This window comes from Vanellus vanellus, assembly GCF_965231255.1.
Source record: "Vanellus vanellus genome assembly, chromosome: 1".
NCBI classification, from domain to species: Eukaryota; Metazoa; Chordata; class Aves; order Charadriiformes; family Charadriidae; genus Vanellus; species Vanellus vanellus.
In genome coordinates this window covers 77,285,087-77,311,316 of record NC_138905.1, presented here as the reverse complement: position 1 = coordinate 77,311,316, position 26,230 = coordinate 77,285,087, and the positions used below count along the sequence as shown (strand labels likewise).

General features: G+C 40.4%; 1 protein-coding gene across 1 annotated transcript in view; it reads left to right on the top strand.

Annotated features, from left to right (window-relative positions):
- The window catches only part of SCUBE1 (signal peptide, CUB domain and EGF like domain containing 1), a gene marked incomplete at both ends in the record, with an annotated part of 216,319 nt that overhangs the window by 157,812 nt on the left and 32,277 nt on the right, over positions 1–26,230 (top strand). The window contains one exon of the mRNA XM_082488477.1: positions 8,191–8,313. Coding sequence (XP_082344603.1) covers positions 8,191–8,313 — 123 coding nt within the window. The remainder of the gene's footprint in view (positions 1–8,190; positions 8,314–26,230) is intronic.

Below are 26,230 nucleotides of genomic sequence, written 5' to 3'. Positions count from 1 at the left end.
TCAAAAAGTTTTGAAGGGTTAATTTTTGGTCACCAGCCAAATTTCTTTCATTCATCATGAGCCATGAGGCATTTGAATTATCATGGGCTAATTGTATTCAGCTGTCCTTTTCAGCAGGAGTAGCTTTATAATAGGAAAGCTCACATAGTCTCAATGTGATTTTAGAGAGAGCATCAATATCTCCAACTGTCCTTAATACCAATTTTATTTTTAAATTTTATTTAATTAAAGCAAACAACATTTTTTTTTAGAAGCAAACTGAGATTCTTAGAAATAAGCACGCATCTTACCTGAGCAGATAATAATTTCGAGGGGGGAAATGAAAACGACTCTGAGTCGAGGTAAATTGAGTTAATATGCTAAGTCTAGGGATTCTTTTATCTTGGTCCAATAGTGCACAGCTTGGTCACTTGCCTCTGTGCTCTTCATTGAGATTACACATTAAAATTGAATACGGTAAGAGCAAGGCCTTGTTTTTTAGTGAGACCTAGAACAGAGAAAATGCCCAGGGATGTCAGCTCCCCAGTTTTCTCTGATTTCTACCTTAAGAAACACTGAATTAACTCCTTCACTGTTTCTATTGTGTGTACCCTGCAGCAACCCATATAGTTCTGACTCTGCTCCTCCTGCATAAAATGTGGAAATATTCAACATAGAATTATTATGGTCATATAGGTTGTGTGAATAACTAAGGTAGATAACTACTCAGCCAAATGTATTTGAGCAATTCTGTACCACCATTTTAACCACAGCCCCAGGTCTGCATGTACTTGCATGGTCATCATTACCATCTGAGTGTCCCAGAGTCTGATGTACTGTACTTCCCACGTGCTTTGTTAAATGGGGAGATGTTATTTGTTGTCCCCAAGTACAAATGGGAGTCTTAACTGCACACTCATTTCTCCCTCGCCAGTGTTTTATAGAAAACATTTTGATTGACAAATTGTTACAGTAGGAAGAAACCTAACTTTATTTTCTGGGATTCCTATGCCTTTTTTTTTTTTTTTTTTTTTTCTTTTTGGGGGGGAAAGCAGGGCTGGCTATAGTTTTTGCATTTATCTCAGCCTGGACAGTAAAAGACTATTAGTCTATTTCTTTATGTCTCCAGTCCATTTCACATTCTGGTATTAGGGCCTAAGACAGCTTGCACTGTTTGGGTTCGAAGCATTGCACCAACATGTTTTAAAGTTTAAAAAAGAATTCAGTGTTCAGCAAAAATTTTACATGAAAATCCTTTCTTTTCACATTAGATTTAGTAAATCCCTTCCCTTTCACAAATGAGAAATCAGGGCCTAAACTATTCTGACAGCATTTCTAAGTTTTTCACTTTCGAAGCTTTTTGTGTTTTATAAATCTAATTAACTGTAATAAGAAAATAATAGGACTTAATGTTTGTTTTACAAGGTGATTGATCTCTTGGCAGCCTGGCAGACTCTTTTATTGATTGGTTGGTGGATAATGTCAGAGTTGGATATGTCCTGGAGGAGAATAGCTGACACCTAAATCCATATGTGACAGATTACCATCTGTGTTGGAAGACAGGTTTCTTCTTAAAATTGCAAAGATAACAGGTGAAAATGGAGAAAGTGACATGAGGGAAATGTGTTGAAACCTGCCTCAACCTTTCCATGCTCTAAGAGCATTTACACAAAGCTCTCTATTTTGCGGGCAGCCTGTTTTTAGGATGAGGGAGATTAAAATTTAATTACACTCACTCCTGTCTGCCCAGTCGAGTTTTAATTCTGTTAATTAGGAAAATGCCGTGCCCCACAACCTAGCCATGAAGCTAATTAATCAGAGAACCTTCATTTGCTACTTAGTGTAACTTCAGTTCAGTAATGATTATCATACATTACAGCTGATTAGCACTGTGGGAGGGTAAATGAGGATGTCACTGAAGTGCAAAACTCAAATTAGAGGTGCTGTAATATATGCCTTATTTCATGTTGTAGCTATCTGATGCAGGGAAGTCCCACACTACCCTACCTGCCTCAGTTTCACATTTGTTAAAGGAGAATTAATTAAACTTATCTCTCCTGCAGAAGTGTTGGGTAGGTTTAACGTAATGAAGCTGATAAGATGCTGGCCTTTGAAATCCTCAAGTAGAAAACACTGCATAAATAGAGTTATTCCTCCCTGAAACATGCAAAACACGTTAGAGGCAATGAACTATGCTGGGAGAGCATGGTCACAGGTGGAGTGGTGGAACAGCATGCGTACTACCTAAAGTAAAGATTGATGTACAGTTCTGCGCATATTCACAAAGTCTTCCAGGGCAAAATGCTACCAACGTGGAACAGGCTGTTGTATCAAACCATTCAGAAGCCCAGACCACAAATTAAAACCAACTGTAATGTCACTAAAAAATTTTGACGGTAAACGGCTTTGATGCAAAATGCTTTGTTCAGTTAGAATAATCCGTTTAAAAGTATTGGTCCTGAAAATATCAATTGATAATTACCAATACCCCATTATACAGATGGAGTAAAGTAGAGAGGTGTTACAGCTTGCCCATAAACCCATTGTAAAACTGGAACTAGGACTTCTAACTCTCTGTAAACTAGCAGGCAACAGCTGGCTTGATGTTTTCTGGAGGTTACGGCAGAACCTAAGTTTTACTTTGATTTAGATTTTCTCACAGTGGCACTGAATCCAATGAGTCTGAGGATATAAAATTATCTTTATACCTTAATATCCTGGTATACGTTATTTAAAACACTATGGAAAATGTTATTTAGAGCATTGCAAGTGTGGCCTGATAGGTTATGTTTACGTTAATCCTGAGTTACTTAATATATTTCAAGTTTTAGTGCAAAGTGACAGGCAAATATTAAAATAATTGCAATCTGAGCATTGGTGGCTTTGGTAATATTTGTAATGTAGAGCAACGTGTAGAACAACATGTGTTTTGTGCAAGCCTGTGCTGATTGACACACTGCCTAAGCAAGGTAGCCTGTTGGGTTGTGCACTGAGCTTGAATTCAAGTGTGGATGAGTTAGTTTGTTTTTCTCTGCCTCTATTTCCCCACCTCTGACACGGGGTTAAAAAGTTTTGTGGCTGCTTTATAAAGTACTTTGTGGTCTGCGTGCATCAGTGAACTAATACCTGTGTCAACAAGGCAACACTAGTTATAAGGTTTAGGGGACAGTGGTGACTTGTGGAAGCGTGAGAAAAGAGAGGGAAAGAAAAGCAAAGGAAAATTATGAAAACAGGGAATAAGAAGAACTAGCAGACTAGCCCAGTTTGCAGAAAATATGGTTATATTGATGGCCACTGTATGCTGGTAATAGTATTATTAATCCTAACATGCTGTCATTAATAAAAACAAGAAGGATATGAAGTTTCTGTAATTATTTTAGGTTGATCGGGAGAATATTATTTTCCTGGAGCTAGGTAGCGTTTTAAAACTGCAAAGGATTAGATAGACACAATCAGTTCAAATATTTGTCCAGCCATTGAAAGGAGAAGCCTCACTTCCGCCTGTGATGAAGCTTTGGAAATCTCCATATCCATCATTGTTCAACAGCTAAGTGAAAATTGCACGTTGATTGCCCTTTCACTTGCCTTTAAGCAGCTTAAATTCAAAGTTGCCTACAATCCCTACTTTTTAATTTGTTCTCTGACTTGTATGCAGCAAGGCAAATCTTTGTGAGTCTATATGCACACGTGCACACGCACCCTGATCAGAACCAGGTCCTTCCAAATATGAATTACACCGCGCAGATTTTAGAAAGGTACAAGTGGAACAGGAGCAGTCATTCCCATTAATCTTCACAAGGACATGAAAAGAAAAATAACAGACTCACTGTTGCCTCTAGTCAAATTGTGGCTATGCAACTTATCACAAAGCATCTGAGTTTCTGTTCCTTTATTTAAAGCTGAAAAGCTTTATTTAAAGCTGATTCCCACACATTTTGAGATCCTCAGAAAACTTCGGATAATCACATATTTCAGAAATATTTTAATTATTTCACCTTCATACTTCTAAAATTATTGCCCCCTCTATTTTTCTGAAATTAGCTTTTGAGTGTCCAAAACAATACAGAGAGCTTTGTGAAATAACTACGAAGAATGGGCATTTTTTAAAAGAGTTCTTGGATTTGTGTACCAAAATTGTGACTTATTAGCAAATGCCACAAGGCTCTAGGGTCACATAAGCAGATCCAGACAGTAGTTGTGCTTGATGTCACCACAGTGTCTGTCTTGATGCCAGGCCTTTGCTTCTGGGATTTGCTGCAAGCCTGGACTTATATTTAACAATGGGGATAGAGATGACAGCGAGTCACAGAAGCTAGAGTGGAACTTCTCCACTGTTTGTGAATAGCAAGACAACCCAGGGGTTATTTCTGGGTTCAGATGGGCCCACAGCTTTTGTGATGGTGTTGCTGAGTTCCATCTCCAGACTAGTATTTACAATAGCTTTTCTTCGTCAAATATTACAACTTTAAAGAAGGTTTTAGCCATGTTTGTGCAAATGTTTGCTTCTTTTGTTTTTAGTTGCATGGGGGGAGGGGAATGAACCATTTTCAGGGCTAATGGGAGGCTTGAGTGCTTAGTTGCCTGTTGCACCATACCTTCACCTGACATTTTTGACTAATAAATTTTAGCGCTTCTGTAGTTTTCCTTTGGCCTGTATTTTCCATTTCTGCATGTGTCCCATTTGTGCTGGGCACATCAGTTGGTATTTGTAGCAGATCAGCATGAGCAAGGTATCATCTAACAATATTGACTTAATGTATTAAGAGAAATCCTTTAGGATTTCATTGCTAATGCACTGAAAGCCCATCAGACCTCCTAGTCTGAAATGACCAGCACATTGTCTGAACACTGATCATCAGGGCATTTTACATTCAATCCCCCGTAGAGAAATACAGTTCTTTATATACTTCCTTGGGATTCCTGGGGATACAGGGGAGCAGAGCACTGTGGAAAGTTTGAGCCATTCTTCTGCAACCTGCGTCATCCATTGAAAAGGAGCCACTTGAGAACTATGTTTGAAGAGAGCAGGTTTATGACCTCTCTACAGACAGTCCCAATAATAGCAAGGGGATATTTGACTAATTTCAAAGCTGCTAGAGATACCGTGATGGGTTTCCACTGTGTTGCCTTTCCCTACATGATAGGCAGATGTGTATAGTCTCTGTGAAGTTCAAACAGGCACTTGACAAAGTTGGGTACCAGTCAGTTTAAAGATAAATAGGGTCTCACCTTCTCACACAGTGGAATCATTTATTTTCACATGGCTCATAACACAAATTATTTATAGCTATGGAAAGAAAAATAATGGGGATATAGACTTGGTGCGATTTCTGTGAACCAGTTAGACATGATATGGTTGGATATCCAAGTGAAATGCAGCAATGTACTGCTCTCCATAGAGTGAAATAATTTTTACATGCCCCGTCAGTCTTGCTATGGCCGTGGAAAGAAATACAGTGAAAGCAGAGACATTGGCTCTATTTGTGTTATTTAGAATGTTTTTGCAGCTAACAGTTTTGACCTCTATTCTGTTTTGATGGTCCTGGTTTCAAAAGGCCACGTCATGTTTTCCAGCTAGAAGAAATGAATGAATACTTTCTTTTCCTGTGGACTCTCCCAGCTTTTACCCAGATCCTGGTTCAGAATTATTCCAAAGAATTGCTGATGTAAAACTGATATGCGGCATTGTCAGTGGAACTACAGTGATTAACAGCTTCAAATCGACCCTCTGAGGCCAGGAGAGTTTCGGTTTTGTCCCTTATGGTCTTCAGAGACCCTGAAAAAGAAAGTTAGTGAGACTGGAATTCGGAATTTAACATGTGAAATCCAGGGGCTATCATTTAAAACATCAATCCTTACTTCAGAATGGTGTTTGACAGGCTGCAAGTAATTTCTGCTTCAAGCAGTCTCAGGCATCAGAGTAGCCCAAAGGTCATGTTGTTCTTATCATGGATAAAAGAGATCTTCTTCATGATGGATGACTACTCTGTGTGTTTATGATGCGTAGTATATTAGTAATTTTAATTCACAATGCCATTTATCCAACAGTTTTGTCAGGGCAAGCTAAACTGTAGTTAGGTACACATGTGCTGTGCAAAAGGATGGGACTATTGTGGTAATCCATCATAAGACCTGCAACACAGTCCCAGTTGCACATGCCGGAGCTGAGAGGAATCACTTCTACAAATGGAAATGCCAGCCTGCAGGAATTGGGCCAAGAAGTCTTGTGTTTTCACTGCTGATCTTGACCTGTGCTGGTGATCACAGCTGAAGCTAAATGGGTTGCTGCCTCCAGTCTCGTGGTATTATGTAGAGCAACCCCTCAGTGTCTTCTTCACCAGATTTACCAGGTTGGGAGCCTAAGGTTATCTGTACTTGTCTAGCTGAATCACCAAAACTGGAGGACCACGGACAACAAACACAACTTCTGATTTCAGATCACTTTGAGAACTTTGTTTACCAAGACATAAAGATTTGAGCTGGCTTTGTGCGAAGCACTCAGGGCGTAATACCACCACGGCTGCTACCTACCTGAATGCAAAAGCCACTCCTCTGCAGAACCAGGCACAAAAGTAATAAGCAGTAGTATTAGCTCAGAGGGTCTCAGATCAAATTTGCTTTCTCTTTGCTACAAATGCAGCTCATAAGCAAACCTTTATAACAGTATACGTTGTTCTTGCTTATTTGAGTAGTACATCCTCCTGAGCATATTTCTGTAAATGTCAGTGCAGCAAAGTGCTGTTTAGCAAAGAGGGCTGAATTTGCCTCTCAGCTGTCAGAATTTCTAGATTTACCTCCTCACTCTTTTTGCTGCTGTTTATATTTTACATGCAGAAACGTGGTAAGAGCCATACTACTCTCCTATGTTGGTAATCGTATATTTTCAAAAATGAATGAATGACATCCACTAAAAGTCATCCTAAATTCAAATCATTTTTAAATGTGCCCTCCTTTCACCAGCATAATGCTGTCCTTGATAAATTTCCATCTCCACGTGTTAGCTCTTTTGGCGCTTAGATTTGCATTTTGCAAGATTTGCTTTTGAAATGGCCAGCTGTTATCTTAAAGTTTCAAATCTCTTACAGCAAGAGGCTTTTCAATAGGAAACATCACTCTCCACTCAGTTTTCGGAAAGATCTTGTTCTCACTTCCAGAAGTGGGCAGCCAAGGCTCCATGTCATATTATACTTCTTCGCTGTATGCATCCCTAAAAAGAAGTATTTTTGGCACTGTTCTTCTCCTGGAAAAAAAAAAAAAAGTAATTTTTTTATTTTTCAAATAAATGTGGTTCCATTGTTTTTTAAGTGGAGGAGGATAGAAAGATGCCCTGTATTTCAAATGAGGTTCTGTGACCTATTATATACTTATTGCACAAGCTTTTATGGGTTGGAAAAAGGACTGGTCATTCCAGTTCTTCAACACCTTTGGGAGAAGTTATAAGGTGGAGGAAATAGAATCACCAGTCTGAAATTCAGAACAGAGGTCTTATCAAGTTCATCAATGGGCTTCATAATCATTATTTAAAGTAAGAGCCATTGATCCCATCCCTCATACATATATATGGCTTTCAAATAAAGGAAATAGGTGCTCTGCCCTCAGAACAACTGAAGAAGCAACATTTCACATGCACTCACAGTTGCTCTTCTATTATACCATATCAAAAAAGTTAGACACGTGAAAATGGATATTCAGTGACACTGTGTTCATAATGGACAAACTAGCATATAATGCTGAGTCCAAACAAAAGTGTCCCTACATTTGTGTATGTAGGGATAATGGAAGTATTTTTTCAGAAGTCAAATATGTTTTACTTCATATTTGTTGGTATTTCATTTTTTCATGTGTTCTTGGGGTTTGATAGTTCCTACGTAGGGTAAGGGTTTCACGTCTTACACAGGCTGAAGTCTTCTGTCAGGCAGACTGCTACATATACAAAGAAGCTTCCCTGAATTTTCTTTAACATCGAAGTGCCTCAGCTTGGGTTATCCGGCAGTTCTAGTTCTGAGAAAAATACCTCTGTCTCCAGAACAACTCAGCCCATAGCTCTTTTTTAAGCCTTGCGAGAAAGGTTTGGGACGGGATACATCTGACCAACCTGATTCCTAACAGGGTCAGCAGCCTCCTTGGGGATCTGAGTAAACTCCTGTACTCCTGCCGTGAACTACTGAACTGCTGTAGTGAACTAAATTTTTGCCTGTTCATTCTTTGCAGACATTGATGAGTGCTTGGTAAACAATGGTGGATGTGACCATTTCTGCCGAAACACAGTTGGCAGCTTTGAGTGCAGCTGCCAGAAAGGCTATAAACTGCTCACAGATGAACGGACCTGCCAAGGTAATACTTTGTTTATTTTAGTCTTTGTATAACAAGGATGTTATTTTCAGTGGTTTTTTTATTTTGTAATGAAGTCATTTGTACTACAGGTTTTAGTAATACTGTCATAGGAAGTAAAGTTAGAAAAGACCTACCAGATTTCTGTTTTCTGTGGTGGAGTTAGAAGACTTTTGGAAATGTCTTGTTTCAATATTTTTAGTAGTAGGAATGCCAGTGTCCCGCTGAAGTGTGAAAATCCATGTGATGTACTGGAATAGACTCAGCTAAAGAGCCTCACTTTCAAATCCCCTAATTTGCGATGATCTTAATGGGGCAGAGGCCTGTCTTATTTACACCGGAGTCATTTAGAGTAACTTACTGGAATAGAGCACTTGTAACATTTAAACTGAAAAAAGAATATAATTTGTGACCTTACCTTTGCCTGACAGAATCTGTTTATGGAGGGATAATGGAAGCGTTTTGTGAGAATTCAAATGAAGTGTGTTTTGTATTGTTTCCTGTGCATGTCATGATTTGTTAGCTAAGTCATATGATGTTATATATTCTATGACCTAATTAAGTGCCTAACCATTTCCAACTTAAGTACTAACCATGTACATTTGGAGAAATGACGCTTTAAGTGTTTGAGCTCTGTAACTTTACTCTTTAAAAGCCTCCTAGAAAAGGCTAGAAAGAAGAGGATACATTAGTAGAGAGAGAAGGGGAAGGAGGACATATTCAATTAAAATTTTGGGCAGGAATTTCCTTTTTATTAATAAGTAATTACTTGCATGGGTTTTGAACACGTAAAAGTTATGAAGTCCAAAACAGCATCAGTATTTTAGAACTTCTTTGTTCATCAACAAAAGAGAAACCAAAGTCTGAAGATACATATGTGTTATGGTTCGAGAAACCCACAACAATTTATTGTCGTTTAGACAATTATTCTATCACCCGATGACCCCTCCCCACCCAGGAAGGAGAATTGGGAAAAAAACAAGGAAACACGGGGGTTAAAATATAAACAGATTTAATAGAATAAGACTAAATAATCAACATTAATAATACTGAAGAAACAGTATTGCATACAGAATATGCAAAAGTTATACTCGGGCAATTCTATCAGTAGGAAGCTGTGCACTCCCAGCAGCGGACAGCAAATGTCAGACACTGTAAGTGCTACAGCTTTGGGAGGAAGGGAAGGCCTCAGCAGTCCAGCACTGGGGCAAGAAGTTCTCAGGATGGCAGCCATCGAGGGAGAGAGAGCAAACTTTGCAGCAAACTCTCTAATTTATATTGAATGTGACGTTGATGGTATGAAATAATCCTGTTGGCCAGCTTGGGTCAAGTGCCCAGGTCTCACTCCTCCTCATCCCTGCACCTGGCAGGCCCGAAGACACTGAGACCTTGAAACCTACGTACCATAGCTGGCTGTGAAGTAAATATTTTCACAAATTCAGACATTACAGTCTTCTAAAAGTGCAGTTTTCCCAAGCATTAGAAGAGACCTTACTGAAAAGTAAAATTACTGAAAGAGAAATTAATCCTGTGTCACTCAGACCAGGACAGTATGTCATTCAAAAAAATTTTTGCATCTCATTAGTATTTCCATCATCTGAGAAACCTACTCCACCCTGACTGTGTGATTAGACCCAAAGGAGTCAGTGCAAGGTTGGTTTCAAGCTGGGACAGGATGGGAAAAGCTGAGTGGCACAGTTAGTGCCACACGACTGGGCAGAAATAACGTTGTAGGATCATGTCAGACAAGGATAAGTGTCAGGTTTTGATGTACCTGCAAAAAATGGGGACAAAATGTTAAAAAGCAACGTTCCCTTCGTGATGTATTTGGAGATAGTTAGGAATACTTTCTGGTTCATAAATTTCATGTGTCATGACATGCTCTCACTGTGGTGTCAGTCAGAGGTTTCACCACTGAAGTAATTATAATTATACCAGTGAAAAACTCAAGAGAAAAGTCAGTCCCTGCATTCTTGTTAGGCAGGAGCTGGTGCAAAATTTATTTGTTCATTATGCAAAGTCTTAGTAATAGGCTTTGAAAGCTACCTATAAATAATCAGATATCTATGGTAATAATGGGAAACTAGAAGCAGCTCTGTAAATGTTGTTCAACTGAGTTTTGTTTCTTGGTGTGCCTCGGCTACTGAATGAGTGAGTCGCCAGTACCATGCAAGGAATGAAGCATTAGCTGATGTTCTCTTCTCCCTCATGTGATCAGACATGGAAATATAAACGTGATCTGGCCATCCTACTTTTGCCATTGTCAGTATGCAAGGACAGGCACTCTGCCTCTACGTGGTACTTTGACTGATTCATCAACTGTAGTTTATCCATTGCTGTAACAGATAGATTAGTGCAAGCCCGGAGAATTTTGGGGCTCAGGAAGTTCCTCCAGTCCCAGAAACGCTGGTTCTTCATACTGGGAAATGGGGAGGATAAAGTTACTTTGTGTTTGAAGTCTGAGGTATTTGGGCCCCAGAGACTGATTACAGCAAACATGGTATGATGCCTGCTTTGTGGAGGGAGCACTGTGATAATTTAGTTCCTGTCTGGTGCTTAAGGTGATAATTGGTGACTGGTGCAGTTAGTAGGCCTGGTAATAAAGAAGGACAGTGAATATAGATCAAGAAATCACTGATGTATGAATCACCTGTACTTTGCTGCTTCTGCTGCAAAAAGAATATAGGTAGTGGAAGTGGTTATAGTTATTAATGTCAGGTCTGACAGCAAAATGTGGTTTGGGGTTAGTGACTCTGCTGGAATATAAATCATCCACGGGTTTTTTTGGTAACAGTCAGTCAACACTGACCATAGAACATTACCGAGAGATTCAGGGAAATTTATTTTAAGCATATTAGCCTTTCCAATGCATGAAATAGAAAAGTCTAATTTGTATTTTATAAAAGATGCTGTTGTTCATGTTGCATCTGTTGTTTTGATTCATAATAGAGTTTCTATGACTTACAGTTTTGCTGTCAACATTGCCTTTCTCCTCTGGTTTTCATTTTTAAAATAAAGATTTCTTTCAGTTACAAATCAACATGTTTACCAGATACTAATTTAGGACCTTAGAAGTTTGCATTGTTTGGGGCTGAGTCCTATTTAGTTCAGCTGGCCTCTCTAGTGTGTAGGGAGTTCATCTCCAAATGAGTTCATCACTAACATCAAGGAACAGATTCTGCTAACCTTAGGCAAAATGACCTGGAAGCAAGTGGTAAGCTTGCCCTTTTACGACCTGCAGAGCCCCTGGATAAGTCTGTAACTGTACCTGACTCACAGCCAAGAATCAGTGAAGAAGGACAAAGCCACAGAGATACGGTTCATGTTAGCAACATTTTTCAAACTGTTGAAAAATAGAAGTAAGCTGTTGCTGCATAACTTTCTTCATATGATCGTTAATTTTACATGTTTCAATAAAAAGGTTCCATCATATTCCCTGTGAAATTCTGAGGTTGTCTCTCCTCATCTCATTACCTTGATGTCCTTTCATTGTAGACCTCAGAGCCACCTTTAAGATTGCAGGGAAATTGTATCAAAGTCTCAGACTTTGTTCTGGTTGTTTGCAGAGCTCCCACCGCATGGTACCAAGTGCCTTACATACATTCATTCTCTCTTGTGAAGGGGAAAGTATTTCTCTCTCAGTTTTTCAGGCAGGAAGGGTGGAGCCAAATATAGCAGCTTGCTTAAGATCACACATCTGAATGCCTGGACTGCCTGGAGAATAAACCTCCAGTTTTTGTGAGTCTTCCCTCTGTGAATCTGCCCATAACGAGAATTTTTTTTTCTCCTGTGTTCGTGCTCATACCCTGATATGAAAATTCATCGGTTTTCAGGAACTCTGAAGCTTGCTGCTCGCTTGGTGCCACCAGCTAGCCACCCTGCGTGTAGAGTGCTTGTGTAAGCAGCCCTTGCGTTTGTAAAGGGCATTAAAATGTTCTGCATTTGTCTGTGTACAGCTAAACCATTTTTAGCCCTGGCTGCAAAGAAAACCATTGTCAGTCACAGATTACTTCTGCTAGGGAGTGGTTCTCACGCTGTGGCTCCTTGTTAGGCAAGGAGAATGTGGGGGTTTCCCTTCCTTTCCCCTCCCCTGCATTCCAACCATTTAAAAGGAAACTTATTTGTAACCCAGAAGGTGAAGAATCCACATTGCCCTGCCAGTGATATCGTGGAGACTAATACCGCTTTCCCAGAGTCTCTCTTTTCACACAAACTTAAAACCAGATTTTTTTCTGCTTTGATGGTGAAATCACCAAACCCATCTATTGTGTATTATTTTAACAGAGCCCTTAAGTCTAAGGTACTGTAAATTCTTTCATACAGGAAGAAACAGTTGGATCTGTTTGTATAAACCTAGCGAAAGAGGCCTGTATCTCCTTTGAGCATGTACTACAAATAACATAGCTATATTTATAGCAGGGAACACTTGTGTTTGTAACCTTTGTGGTAATTAACAGCAGGACAACAACTCAGATTACTTCTAGAATCACATCAGCAACAAAACAGCAAGCAAGACTGTTTAAAGCCGCAATGAATGTGTGTAAGCGCAGACATAATTACCTTAATCCTCAGCCAATATGAGTTTTAAAGCCAGTTAACTTAATTGCTTATTCAGTTTCTGTTTGTTGTGCAGTGATCTCGAAAAAAATTCAACAATAAGCAGTCTCTCTGCTCCACTCAAGTTCAGGCTTCATTAAACACCCAGAAAAATGTGTGAAATTCTATCATAAATAATTTTCTCTTCCTGCCATAGGCATTGCCTTTTGCAGAGCAAGACAAGGAGAGACAGCACACGCAATTGTTGTTGTCTCCAGGGAGTGGTAGGGTTGGAAAGATGAGTTGCATTCAGAAAAAAAGTGCTTTTAGTGGGAACATTCAGTGATCAACACGTAAAGCTTCAGCCTGCTAAATCTACACTCTCCACCTCTGCCCCTCTCCACCTCTGCCCAAAATAGAGCCAAATCCTCCTATGCTGAGGAATTTAAACTTTTGCAGGGGGCAGTTCAAGGCATGTGCATCATTCTAGTCCACGTACAGCCTCCAAAGCAGGCTTAAGTGGGGCTTGATGATTGCTAGATCTCACAGACATGATGTTTAGTCATAATGAAGTCTGTCCAAGTAGCGTTTTCAACAACCATTCAGCCACTGTAAAAGCAGATGATTGTCCACCAGGCGAAAAGTACCACTGGGGCATGTGCAATACCTGCATGGGCCATCTGGCATTTTTGGGGCTTCTTTAAGGCCCTGTATTCACACACAGTAGGTGACAGCATTTTTATTTGCTTTGATGTATTGCCTGTTTGACTATTGGTTATTTTTTACTACCTTCCTACCAGATTTTAAATGAATGTGATTGAGTCTTTTGTAACTAGGCACTGGAATACAGGGCCTCATAGTCTGCTGTTGGTAGTGCTGGCATCTGTCCAAAGGAAATTCAGTGATGCAGGTTTATACAACAGGAAATCCCAAACAGAATTTGTCCCCCTAGCTTCATGATGTATTGAATTTTCCCTCTGGTGATTTTCTGTGGGAATATTTTGCTACAGGTCTGGGTTTTTTTTTTTTTAACACCACAAAGCTATCCAATAGAAGTCCAAGTATAGCTGATTTCAGGTGTTTTTTAGCTCTCATTACAAGAGAAGACATGAGCATATCCACTGTCATAATTGTGTATTTGGACTTTTCTTTCTCTCTTCGAAAAAAAAAGTGGGTTCTTATATGGTCCACTGTATCGCCCCTTCCTCTCTCCTCAGTGTCACTTCCAGACAAATGTTCCTCAAAAATGTGATGCTTGTGGAATGCAGCAACTGGAAGTAATGGCTAGAGCCAAGGAGCCTGTGAGCAGATATTGAGGCAGTTTTCTTAGTAACTCTGCCAGAATATTGCAATGCTGACCTGCAAAACACCTCAAACCTTGTCCAACTCTATTTTGTTTTTTTTCCTCAGGTTGTCTCTGAGCAGACTTGATGAGTATAGCAAGTTGTGTGATAGCTTTCTGATGTGTTATAGCATATAGCTCCTAAGTCTTGCCATCCACAACTGGGTTTTACTTACGATCTGAAATAAGATTTGAACCCAGCCTGAGGCCTTCTGTGTTAACCCACTGCAGCACAGAACTGTAATCTATACAGTCCTAAGATAATACTGTTAAATGAGAGACTGACCTTTCTTTACTTCCAAATAGGTTTTTATTCCAGAGAATTTGACGTGATTAGACCTAGCTGACCCTATGACTGATCTCTTGGTAAAGGGATGCTTTACATAGGGCTCCTAATGCATAATTGTCAAGAGAAGCCTTCTTTCATTCCAGAATGACAGAAAGAAAAATAGTACCTTGAAAAATACAGTAAGTGCCTGTGATCCAGAGATCCTACAGGTCTGGTCTTGAAACATTGCCATATTAACTGGATATGTAATCCCCTCTTGTAACATCCACCTTTTCACTTATTTTTACAAAATATGCACTATTAGCCTTCCAAGGGCAAGATTTGAATCTCCCAGCATGGTATCTCCATTTTGAAAATGGGTATGAAATGAGGAATTAATCATACAGGGAAGGACAGATAGAAAGTGTTTGTGGGAATTATTTTTGGCCTAAAGAAGCCCACAAAGATTAGCTACAAAGATCTCACTATACTTTTCTGTATGGAACCATTGATGATAAATATGGCTGTACAGGACCGGTTTAATCCCAAATAAATCAGTGCATCCACACCGGCAGCACTGAATCACTAGTCATCTTTGACATAGAGTTACCAAATTAAAAAATAAAAAGAGGGGCCAAAGAGGTTTGCACCCTTGGGTTACACGACAGTGACCCGCTACCCACATTTGATCATGTAACCCAGTAAAGCAACTGGCCTTCTCCCAGTCACATGACATGATGGAGGTCTCAGGATGAGGATACACTCCTTGCATTGATTTATATAGGACACAGTCGCACATCTTAGATTACTTAACTAAATGCATGGGTGAGAGGTCAGGGTTGGAGCATCTGCCCCCCTCTATCTCTCATTGCATTGTGAAAACAGAGGATGGGGAGAGTCCCGTGTCCTATGTGCTAGTTTTAAAACCCTGAGGAAACTCCTTGGAATAGCAGGACAGGGGAATTCTGTGTCATGATACTCCCAGCCAAGCCAACCTATCTTTTGCCTTACTGCTACTCCCCGACTCTTCATGCTCTGAATTATAGCTGAGTGTACCCTGGTGCAGTCCTAGAGGCAGTGAGCTGTGAGAAATGTTAAATGGGTACAGCTGCACCATACAGCAGTAAAGAGACTGATTAAACCCTTCAGCTAATCCGTATCAGTGCTGGAACTCCATACAGCAGTAAAGAGACCAATTAAACCCTTCGGCTAATCCGTATCGGTGCTAGAACTAATGCTTCATGTAAGTCAGTTTAAAAAACAATGGGTGAGGCCCAGACCCCTCAGATTCAATGCATCAACATTATGGGTTGGCCAATTTTCCAGTGACAAATGTTGGAAAGATTTGTTGTTGGTCTAACCCCTCTCTTTCCTTTTCTCCCTCCATTAAATACATACAAGAATACAAGTCCCCTCGCTGACTTTTGCCTGGGTTTGCGTGTGCATCTGCTGTAAGTTTGAGGTCTTCAGCAGTCAGAGAAAATACCCAGGGCTTCATTTTGCTCTCACTTATATCAGAGGGAAAGCTGCTGCGCTGAGCAGAGTTACAGTGCTATCACACTAAGGGAACCTGCTGGTCCTTATTACCTTACACCGCTTGAGCAAGGTGAGTCAGTGCCAGTGCGGAGGTGATTAATGAGAGAGAGAGGGATGAAGGGACTCAAGCCACCCCCCTGGCAACTCATTTGTGTGATACACATGAAGGAGAGTGATTTTGCTTGATGCAGTCACACGCTCATCCACATCAGACAGGTGTGCTGTAAGATACAAAATACATTGACTTGATGTAGGCTGATTTTCAGCCAGTCCAGCTGAGTCTGGCCCAGTATGTTTAATTTGTGTGGACACTTGGTATATAAACATCAGTGCTGGTTCAGCTGCCAGTGTAGCTCAGGAACCAGTGAGAATCAGTGGTGCACTGGAGGAGATACTGGGAGCTGCTTGTGGAAATCAGACTAGCTCAGAGAAAGAGAATTCAAGATGATTTCCCTGTCCCTGATGATGTTCATTCCCTATGCAGCTTTTCTCTAAGGCATTCTGTGTCACTGAGCCTTACAAAAATATCTTGTTTGTGACAAGCACCATATTGCTTCTAGCATCAGATTAAAAAAATACTCTGCTGGGAAGCAACATGTTACACTGTCATTAAAAGGAATGCTTCTCAAATCCTTTCTGGTACACATGGTGCTTACTCGTGGTGTCAGTGACATTGTGAATAGTGGTACAGTCTGCCTCTGTGAGAAAAAAAAGGTTGCAAGACCATACCCAGAAAGAAAAAACGCCCCAGGCATGAAGTAAAAACAGCCCTAGCCAGTACAAGTTTGTTTGCCAAGTGATAGTATCTCCCATGTTGGTTGTAGCAATTAAGTCTGCTGAAACATGAAAACAAATACCTCCCCCCCACCTCCAGTTCTCCTCTCTGCAGCAGAGTTTTACCATAAGTTAAAGGCGAATTTTCTTTGGTTGCTGCCACTTGGAAGGAATATTAAGCCTCACAATCTAGGCTTTAAATCAATTTCTAATGGGATGAGACCTAATGTGGGGAGGGCAGATGGGACAAATTATTCTACCTCTATTTTCCCATGAAGCTTCTGACACTGACTACTGTTGGAAGTGAGATACTAGATTAGTTTGACCTCAGGTCTCATTCAGTATGGTAGCTCTTATATTCCTATATTAAAGTCTATAAAGTATACTGCTATCAAATTGCTTTTTACAGGTCTGTCTGGCCCCCTCCCCATGATGATGTGTGTGGGAAGCCAAGCAAAACGTTCCATTAGTGTTTAGAAAGAGAATTTGAGATATATTTTTCAGTTGATGTTGTAGGATTTATGATGTGTATAGTGCAGAAATGATTTTACTGGACTAGAATCATGTTATGTATTAATGAATTACCAGGATATGAGTCAGCCTTGGAATAGTTTGAGCAGGAAGGTAGCATTCTTGCACAAACAATAATCTGTTGATAAATAGTGCTGAAAGCTGTAATTCAATAGGAATTGTTTTTAAAGAGAACCAGAGAAAGGCTGTATGTATATATATTCTCCACTATTGCAGTGGTGCACATTGAGATAATGCCATATTAGTGTGCGCAATCATTTAATCACATTGATTAAGGTCAGATATCCTTTACACTAAGTGCTATACAGAATTGCAATAAAATGGCAACCCTATCCTGAATGTTCAGAAGAGTTTCATTTTCCTGTGCTTGCATCTACCATTCTGGGCCTTTTAAAAGTGCCCTGTTTTGTTTATTCTGTTCTTCTGAGGATGAAAGCTTAACCTATTCAAGCAAGGGGGTGTGGTTTTCTTCCAGTTGCCACGTTATGAACGGCTGCTATTTGTTTTGATAACTTGGAGATGAGGCATTAATTAGGAGAAGTGAGATGAAAACAAAAATCTAAGCTCAAATATTAAGAGGCGGTGGAATGGAGGAGTATCTTCTGGGGTTTTGCTGGGTGGAGGTTTTCTTGATGCATATTTGCAAAACATTTCTGTTAGATTTTCGGAGGGGTACCTGCCATTCCTCCACTCCATGGAGACCGGCCTTTCTGAGCAGAGTTTTTAAGCAAGCCTTTGAAGCAGAGCCAGAGAACAGCAACTCTTGTTGTATATTCAGTGGCCACTGACTTCAGCAAGAGCTTGAAGTAAGCTGGGAATGCACAGTCAGGTCCACGGGAGGTGAAGTGCTGCATTTGAGTTTTCAGTTGAAAACTGAAACTGTGTTGTTGTATTTGCTCTTTCAGCACCATCAGATAACGCTGGGCATATTTTCACCCAGACTTGTCCCTTGTTACTTCAAGGAGTCTCATTAGCAGCTCCTACTAAAGGGTGATGGAGACAAACACCTTAGCAAAGAGAACAGTTTCCTCCTTTCAGAAATATGTCTAAAAATCAAATGTATTTCAGGATAGAGGGAATATTCCTTGCTCGATACAGAGAGGGTAAAGCCTTTTTTTATGTTGTCTCATCAGGCTGTTAAGCTGCTCTTACAGAGTTGCTCTGTAAATACTGGCTTGAGCAGAGTGCAGACTACTAAACATGTTTATGTTTGTAGGAAAACAAATAAACCTGCCTGAAGTTTCTTTTAATGCGTTTCTACTCTTGATATATGGCTTCTCCTACCCCAAGCACTTGATGTAGTAGCACAGTTTATTGCCATAACAGCAGTAGTTAACTCAACTTGCCTTTGCCTTGGAAAATGATTGATTTTGGAAAAGGATACATGTTTGCTTATAACATCTTGCCAATGTTTTGATGAAGGTACTTTGTTTTCTTAAAAAATGTTGGGAAAGTATTGACTGTAATTGCATTTTAGATTGGCCTAGCAAAACAATGGTAAGAGGATAAACGTAATAGGAGCCAAAGCCAATTGCCTCCTACTGGGTTCCTCAGATTAATAGAGGAACCTGAGCACAACAAAGCCCCCATGTAATGGAGCAGGGGGGGAGGGGTGGGCAAGATCTAGGACAGGTAAGCATAGACCTAAGTGCAAGGGTTGTGTTTGGGAAGTCTACAGACAGACTAAGCATTGACACAACTTCAGTCTCCAATTTAAGATCTTCATCACACAGAAACTTAGCCTTTTGCCTTTCTTGTCTTTATCTCTCTCTCTTTCGCCTCTTATAACAGCAGATTCAGCCCTCAAAGCTTGGAGGCACTTATGTTGCTGCTAAGTGATCGTGTCCAATTGTCAAATGTAGAAATACCCATACAAGCAAGTTGGCTCAAGAGGATCTTTATTTTTGTACCATAAATAATTTCATTTCAAAATCTTGTGTCAAAGAAAATGTGTACATAATGCGTGGAGGCTATGAAGCAAATAAAGTGAATGTCAGAGATCCGTTGCGGATGGTGGTCCCCCACATCTACTGAGCAATGCATTCATTAGCACACACATGCAACTTTCACGTAAAGATGAAGGTGTGGTTGCACAGGCTGATCACCGAAGTGCTCATACATGGCACTGAGAAGAGCTGTCATCCAAGAGCTACACATCCTGATGCACGCAGTGCTACAGCTTTGTTGGTGCTAGTGTACATAACAGATTTGACTTACCACAAACACCATCAACTGTAGTTGCACTTTCATTCTCCAGGCTAAGCATTCGGAGGTACAGTTTTAAGTCAAGATCATTTATCATTGCTGTGTTGACCTTTCTCTGATTTGCCATCACTGAAAGGTTGCAAATGTACTTAGACTTTCTTTGGCACGTGGCCTTTCACCAAGCAGTTCAGCCCTTCCTGATCCAATAGTGGGTAGATTTTGTAGCTCTTAGGAAAAAACTGTGATCTGACAAAGTGCTTAGCTCAACTAATTTTCTATTGATTTTAAAAGCAATAGGTTCTAAAAATGAACAGTACTGTTAAATGTACTTCTGCTTTTTTTATACTATTAGCTTCAGTTGTATTTAGAAGATAGTGGTGGTTTACTCAGATTCAGATCCCTATAGTGCATTTTTAAACCTTTTAAAAATCCTTTAGAAATCCTTTAAAACAATCTTATTCACAAGGATAACAATAAGGAGAAAAAGTAAGATGAGAGCAACTGCCTTGAGCTTATGGTGAGGCTAAGTGCGATGCGCTTGATAGCGAAACCAGTAATGATTTGAAATCTTCCTTTCCAAATGCCTTTATAGAACACCTCCCTTGGCTCCCTTTGTGCCTGTGACCTTGGGCAGACTTACTAATTTTATACCATTGTGTCTAGTTATTAGTAGGTTTTTTTCATGTTCCATAAGAGACCCAGCAAACTTTCTTACCTGCAAAAGCAATTCCTTTCTTTTTTCACTTCTCTACTTGAAAGTATCTGCAGAGTCGTCTCTGGTGATTGGCATGTCTTTCTGCAAACCCCTGTGGGGAGCCTCCCCGAGCTGAGGGTTCTTCTGCCCTCTCTGTTCCCTTCCCCTATCTGAAAGCAGATGGGGATCCCTCAAGTTTCTTCTCTTGGAGTACGTGAATACTCAGTCTGAGGGTCTAGAGGGTGTCTGTACAGAGAGGATGTACAGAGGGTGCCACATGGCCAGATGTATAGGTGCCTTGGAGTGCAGGCTCACAGGGAGTGATCCATCCTCAGCCTCAGCACCGATCTGTGGCCTCTCCCCAGCTCCAGAAGCTCACCTGTCCAGTGTAGCTGGTCATTAAATTGAACACCAGGGTGACTAAGGTTATCTGACAAGCAATTTCCCAAACTGTGGGGGAAGACATGGCAGGATTGGTTGAAATATGATCAGAGGCATCACGGAACATTAGGCTAGGGAAAGTTCTGGAAGTGTTTCCTGATGTGAGTGATGAAGTGAAATGTCCGCGCAAAAGAAACAAGCTTACCTCATCAGATATGAAATGTACTGCTGCCTGCCACTCAGAAAGCCTAAGGACCCAGCATCAGTTTTTCTCATTCCTCTCTCTGCTATGACAGCTGATCAAATTCCGAATTGCTGAGCATTTCAGCTCAGCTGAAGAAACGGAGGAAGAGGGAAGCTTGGATGGCACTTGTGCGGCCGAGCACCTTTTCTTCCTCAGCAGTCCCATGGCCAAAAGCTGTCACTGCTGTTCTCCAGCTCTCCTTGTAGTCCTGAGATTTAGCAAGTAGTTTTGCTCAGCCATGTTTAAAATATTAGAAGAATATTATCTGCCAGAAAGGGAATTTATCAGGTAATCCTCTACCATTATTCTGGTTTTTAGTTTGGTGCTGCTTACAAAAAAAGATGGTGGGGTCCTTCGTAATGCTGCAGGGAAAAATGTTGGAAACTTTTTTCTTTGCTCAACAGCAGAGAAATAATAATGGTGGTGATGATGATGATAACATATTTCATTATAGAAATGTAGAAAACCTTGGGCCAAATCCAACCAACTATAGTTAAAGATACCCCCAAAGACCTCAAAGTTAGTTGCCAATTTTTGCCTGGCTGAAATTGCCGAATTCTGCAGTTTCCATCCAAAACCATAAATCTTCCCGGCCCCTCAGGCAAAGCTTTTGGTGATCCAAAAGCAAGCAAATAGTTCCGTGGCTGATGCATGAGGCAGAACAAAACCATACTCACTGACTGGGAGCAGAATTTGCTCTGCAGTGCTGACAGGAAGAGAGAATGTATGGTGGTCAGTTGACTTGGCACTTGTGTTAAGGGGAACACATGGGGAATAGGTATTTGCTGCATTAAGATGTCATTCTGTAGCCCCCTTTCTGCAGACTCTGAGGAAGCCCTGAGGGAAGCTTGTGGAAGAGAATGAGCTTGTGAACTCTGACTGGAAGAAAATTAAATAGGGAATTTTTGAAGGAAACTGAAAAGAGAAGGGAAAATGAATTTGTTGGTACATGAGATCACATAAAAGTCCCTTGGAAGAGTTCCTAAAGAAAGGATTGTATTTACTCTGGAGAGGGAGCAAACAGTTTAGGCCTACAATTTTATTGCCAAGTCTCTTTTTTTTTACCTGCTTTCCTTCTGTTTTCAAATCTCAGAGATAGCACAGTGGTTCCCAGGAAGTGCAACTGGTCTCTTTTGATAAAGTCTGATAGAGATAAAGAAAATGAGCTGCCATTTGCCTTTAAAGACTCTCCTAAATGCACTCTTATTCTTCCCAATGGCAGTTCCCTTTGCTGTAACTTCTAGGTAAACAGTGGGAAACCAGTTGCTCTGATGTTAATGAGGGTGATGAGATTGCTGGCTTAAGGGTTGTCCCCTTGGTGCATAGCATCAGAGAGGGATCTGACTGCTGCGGTTCCTCCAACCACTGAAGAGGCCAATGAAAGATTACCGTCTTCTGAACTGAGTTGCTCGGGTGATAGGAATTAATAGAGGCAGCCAGTCAGCCCAAGGGAACTACTTAGTTGGAATCCTGCTTTCTTGTGTGTAACCTCAGACCCAACAAAATAATATGAGAAATATATCAAGAGGTACCTGCTGATTCCTGGAAGGATCAGGTATGCATTACACTCTTTTAAGAGAAATTATTCAGCCTTTACCAAATTTAGCAATTAAAAATGATCGCACCAATTTGAACTCTAAAAATTAAACCGACGGAGAAGACTAAAAAGTCAGTCCAGGAAAACACCTAGACAATCCTTTCTGGAAAAGAGATGTTTTTGAAGGTTACCGAGCAAAATGCAAGAGGCTGTTTAAGTGCAGGAGGTCAGACTAAGTGCATCTGGTCATCTTGCTGGCATTAAATATACTCAGTCTATCAAAGTAAATATCCAGTTTCTATCCACACTGCTAGGACTTGGAAGACATCGTTCAACTTTAAACATGTAGCAGAATTGTGAGAACACGCAGAGAAATCAGTGATGTCCAGGTATTCCATAGAGCAAAATAAGAGTATTTAAAATCATCAGACCATAATGATAAACAACAGAAGTAACTGTGGCCCCCTAAGCTGCATTTGCATCAGAGCTATAGAGTGTTAATACTGCATTTAGTACTGTACAAAGACAAAGACATAATCTCTCTTAAGAGTGATGATTAGCAGTTTGAGAGCCTCAGGAACAGAGATACCGGGTTACTGAACTTATTATGGGTACAGATAGGCTGGAAAGAAGATGAAGACAGGCTGTCACTAGGATCTCAATATACTGAATAAAAACATACAGACGTAAAGTGATACCAAGGCTGAGGCAGAACTAGGTAGATGATAACAGTACTGGTTCTTAGTACAGCTATGGATTGGTAGGGATGGGATTCCCACTCCAGGCATTGCATACCTTGCTGCATTAAACACGTGGAAACCGTGGCCTAGTTGCACTTTCCAGGGCTTTCGGCCGTTTGGCAGAGCACTTCTTGCTTAGCCAGCCGGGAAGAGCCATCAGGCTCAAGGTCCACGGAGACCCTACTGCTGGGGCAGAATCTCAGGCTGCCAAGTAGCTTAGAAGCAAGCAGCCACTTCAGGGTGCTGAACCCAGAGGAAGGAATGTGTTGTAATTAGTGAAGTCCATGTTAAGCCACACAGTGCTGTTGCTCTCTGGGGCAGCAAGTACCTTCTGTGGGTTGCAGAGCAGAAGCTAACTTGAGCCCTTGAGCCCAAATTCCTCCAGTGGGAATGTGCCTGTAGGCATATGTGCATGACCCTAGTGCCACTCCAGGTCCTCACTGATTTCCGTGGTTCCCACATGGATCGAGACATGGACCTGCTTATGGCATTACTGCCTAAATCTGTTGCTAGTGAGCAGAGACGTACTGTGTGGTATGAGTGAATCAAAGGCAAAATTAATTGTTTTGTCTGGTCTGGGGAAACTAGATTAGCTCTAATTTGCTACAAGCAAATTTCTGTTCCTGAACTTACCTATGGCAGCATGTTTAAATGATGCTTGGAACAGTGGGCTTACCTGTATTACAGTGGGTAGGAACCAGAGATTCTGCAGAATTTGTCACTGACTGCTGCTGTGTGCCTGTCCCTGAAGCTGAGTGATAGATAGTAATTTCATTTTGTACTGCCGGATCCTTGAAATACCTCCTCTGTGGGATGCTTACATAATAACTCACAGGCTTCTAATTATTTATTGCCTCTGTCTTGAGTATATTTTCCAGGTTTCTTTTGCAGTTTAAATACATTTATTTGTTTTACTACCACTTTGCATTCTAAGAACAAATCATCTCTAATAAAAAGCACATTTCCTTGCAAGCAGAATCAATTTCCTTCAGAAGTCTTTCACTCCCTGATTAGTGTGTTACATTTGGTATTCACTAATCACATAGTTAACTGTGAGCAATAAAGTTCTTAAATAAATAAATGCTCTGATCCAAGTCAACATTAGCCATAATGGACAGTTTCCCTCTTAAATTTCTGAAATACAAGATGTGACTGTGCTACTTAGGCACTTACATTCACATTAAAAGTATAGCAATTAATGCCAGAACTGTTTGTTTTTTTTTTTCTGCAGGTCATTAGTATGTTATTAACAATTAAGTCTCGGCAACAAGTGGATTTGATTGCAAGTCAGTATGGGAAGTCTAAATGGGTGTGGTTTTTCAATTACTTTTAAAGGCATGAGGTTATGACTTTTTTTTTTTTCCTTTGTGTTAGTCTGCTCTAGAAGCACTCAGTGGGAAGGTAATGAAGCAGAAAGTTTGTATATTACTACATCTTTCTGTGCTTCCTCTTCATTGGTTTTATTATTGTAGACTTTGAAACATAAGGAGGTTAGCTATAAGCCATTCCTTCTGGTCGGTGCTGGATGTGTATTAGAGTTACGTTCTCAGATGGAGGATGCATTTTTACTAGCTGTGAACAGGGGTAAGTCACTGTGGATCAGCAAACATGAGACGTGGTGGAAACCCCATCACATCGCTGCTGTAGCAAAATAATACCTTTCCCAATACTGAATTTAAACCAGCGTTTGTTGGAGATCGTAGCTTGAATCATGACTCCCTATGGTCCAGCAACCACTCAGATTAAGATATGTGGTTTCCCTAATGTCTGTCAAATATTGTTGGAAACCACGCTGGCTAGGCTGTAAGGTGAACAACATTACATGGGTGGTATCAGTTCCCTGCGGACATTGAAGGGGAGGCGGGGGAAGACAGAAAATAACTTTCAGCCAAAATACATATAAAAAAGCATTACTGTTTATTTTAAAAACATCATGTAACACTTCTTTAGAGTTTCTATGTATGTGTGCTTAGTGAATGAGAAAAAGGAAAGGCTCTGTTTCTCAGAGGAACTGATGACTTGGAAGCTGAGAAATGTGAACACAAAACGTTCTAACTGGCCTCGAGTTTGGCTTGTGTGCGTGATCGGTTGAGTGGGGTACTCAACACTGAGTCCGCTTTTGGCTTGAGGGTTAAAAATATACCAGGGGTGTGTGAGCCAGACAAATTAAAACTGCGTATTTTGGACTTTTGCATTAGGACAATGTGACCACAAGAGGAGATAACGCAACTGTACTGAGCAGTGGCTTTGCTGTGCACAGTGCAGTGGGACACTGGGGCCATCGCTTCCAGCTCAGGGGCCAAACACTACTAACGTATGAATCTGAAAACCACGGATTTCTTGCTGTGTATGTTCTTCATGGCATCCTGGGCAGCAGTTATGGGATTTATATATAAATCTTGGCTGGCATAATGAAGGTGTACTTAAGCTAACTGGAAGGATTGGGAGTGTATGGAGTCATGACTGTGATAGCACCTCAAAGTATTACTGTAATATTGTGATCATTTTTGGCTAAAGTGATCTGCCAGCATTCAGTGTGTCACGAGTCGCTTCCACTGATGAAGGCATTGATAGTAGAGATCAGTATTTCCTTTTCATTTTATTTTCTATTTTTAAGCAAAAAGTATTTATTTGCTATTTTATTTCTATTTGAAATAGTGTATTTAAATTTAATGTATATATTTTGCATATATGCAGTGATCTAGTGTATACTTCATGTCTTGCCTCACTGAACACAGACAAATCAAATATAAGATGTGTTCCTTGTCTCACAGTGTCCGGAATCATTACAGTCTGTGCTCTGTCCCATATCCCTCTTATAGCTTCTATTGATTGTGTTTGACCCCCTCCTGTCTTGTTCTCTGTAACACAATAGCACCATCAAACAACAGCGATCTCCCCTTGCCGTGTTTATTTTTAGACCGCATGAAAAATACTTCAAGCAGCGAGACCAAACTCTCACTTAAGCATCATATGTCGCCTGTATTTTGGAAAGAGGCTCCCAGTTTCATAAATTAACCTAGTAGCTTAATGTACGTCTCAGATAAAAGCTGTCATGATGACCATTAGTTTTCTCTAACCGATTTCTTCACTTGTTATTAACAAACAAAATTATATTAAGGAAGAAAGAGA